This window comes from Pteropus vampyrus, unplaced genomic scaffold (assembly GCF_000151845.1).
Source record: "Pteropus vampyrus isolate Shadow unplaced genomic scaffold, Pvam_2.0 Scaffold96, whole genome shotgun sequence".
Lineage (NCBI taxonomy): Eukaryota > Metazoa > Chordata > Mammalia > Chiroptera > Pteropodidae > Pteropus > Pteropus vampyrus.
Window position 1 is genome coordinate 1933268 of NW_011888877.1, and position 5799 is coordinate 1939066.

General features: G+C 34.1%; 1 protein-coding gene across 1 annotated transcript in view; it reads left to right on the top strand.

Moving 5' to 3' along the window:
• The window catches only part of MALRD1 (MAM and LDL receptor class A domain containing 1), a 520465-nt gene that overhangs the window by 96436 nt on the left and 418230 nt on the right, over nt 1-5799 (top strand). Inside the window, 5 exon segments of the mRNA XM_023533144.1 lie at nt 3983-4078; nt 4081-4134; nt 4558-4663; nt 5101-5181; nt 5183-5463. Coding sequence (XP_023388912.1) covers nt 3983-4078; nt 4081-4134; nt 4558-4663; nt 5101-5181; nt 5183-5463 — 618 coding nt within the window.

The window sequence follows — 5799 nt, forward strand, 5'->3', positions numbered from 1 at the left end:
TAGGAGCAGAGCTTGAATTGCAGAATCAAATTGTTGATAAAGGTAAGAGTGAGGCAAGTCGGCTAGAAAAATTTTTACCTGGGGAGTTAATTTTATACCATTGGGGTAAAGGAGTGGGTTTTTTAGGAGGATGTCTAGAGAGCTAGGATAATAGGACTCCCCAGGGTTAGTTCATTTATTCAGCAGATATTTAACAAGCACTATGTTTGGCTGTACAGCTGTTTACAGAGTGAACAAGACATGTGGTCCTTGCCTTCATAGAGAGTTCAGTCTCGTGGGTGGACTACAGTACACTAATACAGACATAATTCCAATTTCGATGACAGGTATGTAGGAGTTTAGAGTGCCTGTGATAATTAAAGATTGATTCTATAATTGGCCCTAGTGTGGAGATATCAGAATTGTTTTAATATATAGTTTTTAATTAAGACTTAATTTTTAGAGCAGTTTTAGGTTCACAGAAAATTTGAAAAGGTACAGGGTTTCCCCATGTACCCCCCAATACCCACCCATTCATAGACTCTCAGTATCAACATCCCTCACAAAAGTGGGGCATTTGTTACAATTGATAAACCTACACTGATACATCATAAGCTCCCAAAGTCCATAATTTACAGTAGGGTTCACTCTTGGTGTTTTACATTCTATGGCTTTGAACAAATTTATGGTGACATATATTCACCATTATAGTACCATGCAGAGTATTTTCACTGCCCTAAAAATCTGTGCTGTTTATTCATCCTTCCCTCCCTCCATCTCCTGGCAACTACCAATATTTTCACTATCTCCATAGTTTTGCTTTTTCTAGAATGTCATATAGTTGGATTCATGTAGTATGTAGCACTTTCAGAATGAATCCTTTCAGTTAATAATATGCATTTAAGGTTCCTCCATATGTTTTAATGGCTTGATAGCCTATTTCCTTTTAGCACTGAATAATATTCCATTGTACGGATGTTCAACAGTTTATTTATCCATTCATCTACTGAAGGACATCTTGGTTGTTTCCAGGTTTTGGCAATTATGAATAAAGCTGCTATAAAAATCAGTGTGCATGTTTTGTGTGTGGTGGGGGGTGGGGGTGGGGGCATAAGCTTTCAGCTTCTTTGGGTAAATGTCAAGGAGCACCCCCACTATAAATTTTTAGGTCTTTTTGGGAGGTCCAAATGATCAGCCCAGACTTCCCCTTTGTACATTTTGTGTTTATTCCTTAGAAATCAACCTCCATAGGGATCGTCAGTAACCATCACAGAAGTTCTAAGACAGTGAATCTGAAATGAGACAGTGTCTGAATCTGGATTTTTTTTTTTTCACCTCACAAGGCTCCTTGGCTCCTAGATGAATTAATCTTCTTTCGTGTGAGTGAAAAATCTCTAAAAATGACAGTGATAGTCTTAGGTGATGAACCTATTTATTTGTCCACCAAATGTTCCCTATCATCTTTTCCACAGGGTCAACTATTGTACTTATATGTACATAACTAATTGAGGCCACAAGAGTATTTTTACATTAAATAATTAAAAGCTGCTACAGAATCACTCACTTTTCTACCTATAACTATAGAATAGACATTCATGATTTTTGGGAATTCCGTGTCAGCGTATTGGGTACCCAAAGCTTGGTACCCAATAATCCTTGAATTAATAGTAACTGCAATTGTTATTGCAAATTATAATGCTTCTGATGATGAAGATAATTGAGAAAATTGATAATGATACTCCAGAAACAGTGAAAAATCTTTGAATCTCAATTATTAAAACACACCCAGGATATTGTCTTTCTGTCAGAAAAAGAAAATAATCTTTAAAAGCTGTTCTCATGAGGTCTGTATTTGATTAATGGCTAACTAGAAGGTCAGTTTCATCTGATTATATATCTTTTATCAATCAAGGTGAATTTTTAAATGTGTATAGAAATCTGGATACATAGGAAAAAGGTATACTATAGCATATTTGAATTTTAATAGCATAATCACCTGTTAAAAATTACTATGCTTAAGAAAACTATAAAATTGCTACAGTAGTTTCTAAATTTTACTACCATTTGAATATTCATTTATTTCCATAGCAGTATTTTTTTGGATAGCAGATGATAAGGTTCCCTTTCCAGGTTAGCTATGTGGGATACTTATTATATAGTAGAAATAATTTATTTTGTTTCAATATTCGGATAAAAAGAACTCCTGCGTTCTGTTTTTAAGATTATCCAAAATAGGAATCGAAAGTATTTGCTTTTTCAGGAATTGAAATGGTATCTACATACTTTGAAACTCCTGGAATTTAAATATATTTATGGGTTATGCATATATTATGTATTAATAAATAATGATGGCCTCTAAAAATATAGACTTAAATATTCTTAGCATTTATCCCTAACTAGTAATATTTATCATTTATCATTTTCACTTCAAGTAGCATTTAATTTTGCTTCAACATAGAATGCTAAATTTTATTTGAAAAATTTGTCTTCTAAATATAGCAATACTTTATTTTGCTGACTTCTAGTTGTCTTTATATGTATACTGAAATATTGTCATCCCTTGCTTATTAAAGTTGATGCAACACTTTAAAAGTATTTTTTTAATGTGTTTATACATTCCCATTGACTTTTGATAAAAATGAAAGCACTCTGCTAGGGCCAGGAAATGACAGAAAATAATTATATTTTGTAAATCAGATATTATGTAGAAACTATAAAAAAATTAGAAAGTATTCATAATATTGCTATTCACCTAATATTCCTCCTTGTGTAGAAGTAGCACATTCAAAATTGAAAATGATTTATAATTAGGTTAAAATGCCCTTACATTTTAAATTTTATAATTTCATTGAGTGATTTACTTTATACTTTGATCACCTAAATGTATTGCCTACTTCCTAAGTTCCCTTTTACAAAGAAATATCTATGTAATTTATTACTATAGCATTAGATAAAAATAGCCAATGGCTGAGGATACCAATGTAATAATCATCAGTGGGTGCGAATCTCATTTTGTATCCGGATATGTATTAAGAGCTGAATGTCCATCCTAAGCAAATTCAGATTATGCTTTTTCAGTTTATCCTTTTTTAAATCTAATGGCATCTAACAGTTATTGTCAACATTTGCAGAAAGTATATTAGACTTAGAGTCAGAATATTTAGATTCCAGTCCCTCTCTACAATATCCTAATTATATGACCTTCGTTGAGTTAATAACTTCCCTAAACCTTCCTTTCTTCCTCTGTAAAACAATAATAATAATAATAACAATAATAATAATAAATAATAATAATAATACCTTCCTCATAGGTATATTGTGGAAGTTATATCTAGATTAAATATTAAGTAGTATAGGATCTATTTCATAAAGTATTCACTATTATATAATAACTCACTATTATACTGCTATTATTATAACTCTACTGCTATTATAACTTTTTCTTTCCCTTTCTCATCTTCCTCTTTCCTTTTCTTCCTTTACCAGAATGCCTTTGTGGAAGTTAACTGATTTTTCTGCATATTACCTGAAAAGTGGGTCAAATTATTCTGCCTGTACAAATTAAGCAATGCATACAATGTTTTGGAAAATATTTAGGTCTATAAAAACTAGAGGTAAATATTAATTAAATATAATGAATCTAGATTTTTCAAATACTAAATTTTTAAAAAACTACTTCCATAGTTTAGTGTAAAATATTCTATATTGTAGGAAAAATTTAGCTTTTCAGGTGATATAATAGAAGCAGAGAAACTAACATGAATATCAGAATAAGTTAACAGACTTGGCAATATGGCCGATATATGCTGCTTCTTAGGAAATTTGGGAAAAAAAATTGAGTTTTTAAAATTGATAATTCTGCCTTATCAATTTCCAGTATGATAAGCACAGCTCCAGTTTTTTTAGATCAGAACAGACTCTTTTTTCCCATCGTGCTTTATCCTTTTAAAAGTGTACAAACGCTTTAGAAAGCCAACCTAAGAGCCACGTTTTTGTTCTTCAGTTTCCAAATGTGACTTTGAAGCAAATAGCTGTGGCTGGTTCCAAGCAATTAGTGGTGACCACTTTGACTGGGTATGGAGCTCTAGAAGTAACCTTTCTCTGATTTTGAGCAACAGGCCTCATCCCGTGATCATGCTCACAGCACAGCTCAAGGTAAGAGAAAAGCAAGGGTCATCGTAATCACCTCTGTTTACCTTGGTCAGGTCTGATAAGAGGAAGAGAAGCAGATAATGTTCGGTGTTACCAGAACAAATAGTAGGACAGTTAAATATTGTCAGTTATGTTGTCTGCATGGAATTATCCCTTTATGGATGGTGAGGATGGAGTATAGATATTTGGGGGCTGAATTAACTGAAATTACCAGTTGTTTTTGGTGTCATTTAGACCTAGACGTATATCATACTTTAATATTTATAAGAACAAATTTGATTAGTAATCAGTTTTATTGATTTTTAACTGTTGTATAGTCTTAATTTTAGCTGGATGTGAAACTTAATTTAGTGTCGAGTTAAGAGACAGATGTCTCACTTTAGAATCTAATAAGATAATTTACGACTTGTTTTTGTATCCAAATAGGGCATTTTATGTTCATTCTGAAGAAAAGCAGCAGCTTGTCACAAGTTGCTAAACTCCAGAGCTCAGCTTTCAGCCAGACAGGACCTGGATGCATACTTTCTTTCTGGTAAATATTAAAAACAGGGGTCAATTACTCTAGCAGCCCTGTGGTTGCAGGCATTCTGATTTGCCCCTTGTTTTGCTTTATAAAGAAATATTGTGTTAGATTCACACAATCAGCATTTTACTTAAGAGCAGGTTATCAGTATTTATTGTGTTCTTAAGATGAAAGGGTCTCTTTCCCTCCCACAGTGGGTTATAATTTAATTAACACTGCATCCCTTGTTCTGGCCTGAACTTGAGAAAGGCAGCTGGGGTTGTGAGAGCCAGACTATGCACCTCAGCAGACCGGCCCCTGCAAACCTGCAGCTACAATGACTACAAGACATAAAGGCATCCATCCCATCATGGTTATTAATTGTTGGCTGAGTAGAAGAGCCTGAAATTTAAATACGTAGTCTGTCCGATAAATCGTTTCCATTTCTCTTGTTTGCTCTTTTTCAGGTTTTATAATTGTGGCCTGTCAGTGGGAGCAGCTGTGCTGTAGCTACATATGGAAAAGTCCAGTGACACCATGGTCCTCTGGTATTGTGCAACCAGGGCGCCAGTGGCCACAGGCAGCCGTTCAGCTTGGGCGCCTTACTCAGCCTTTTCATCGGTCTCTAGAAAAAGTCAGTCTTGGCATTTACGATGGGATCTCGGCTGTCAGTGGCATCAGCTTTGAAAACTGTACCCTTCCTCTCCCCATGGAAAGCTGCAAAGGGCCACATCGTTTCTGGTGCCGACACACCAAGGCTTGAATAGAAGAGCTTCTGCTATGTGGTCTGGTAGATGTTTGTGGTGATTATACTGATGAGGTTGACTGCGGTAAGTATTTTTGGTTTTGTTTTTTTTTTTGTTTCTCACTCATTTGATAGTGATGATCTTGATAGGTGTACTATTTTCTAGCCAGTCAAGCCTAATACACTAAGCATTGTTCCAAAGTTGATGAATATCACGTGTGATTTAACTAATTAGTCAAACCATCAGTATTTATTATGTAGATTTATGAACTAAATACTAGAGATTTGATGTTGAATACAACTCTACCGAATCCCTGCCCTCATAGAGCTTAAAGCCTAATTGAGGAAAGATATTATTCAAATATTTAATAAATAAATATAAAAAATGGCAGCTTTGACAGTACTTACAAATAGGGGTTCT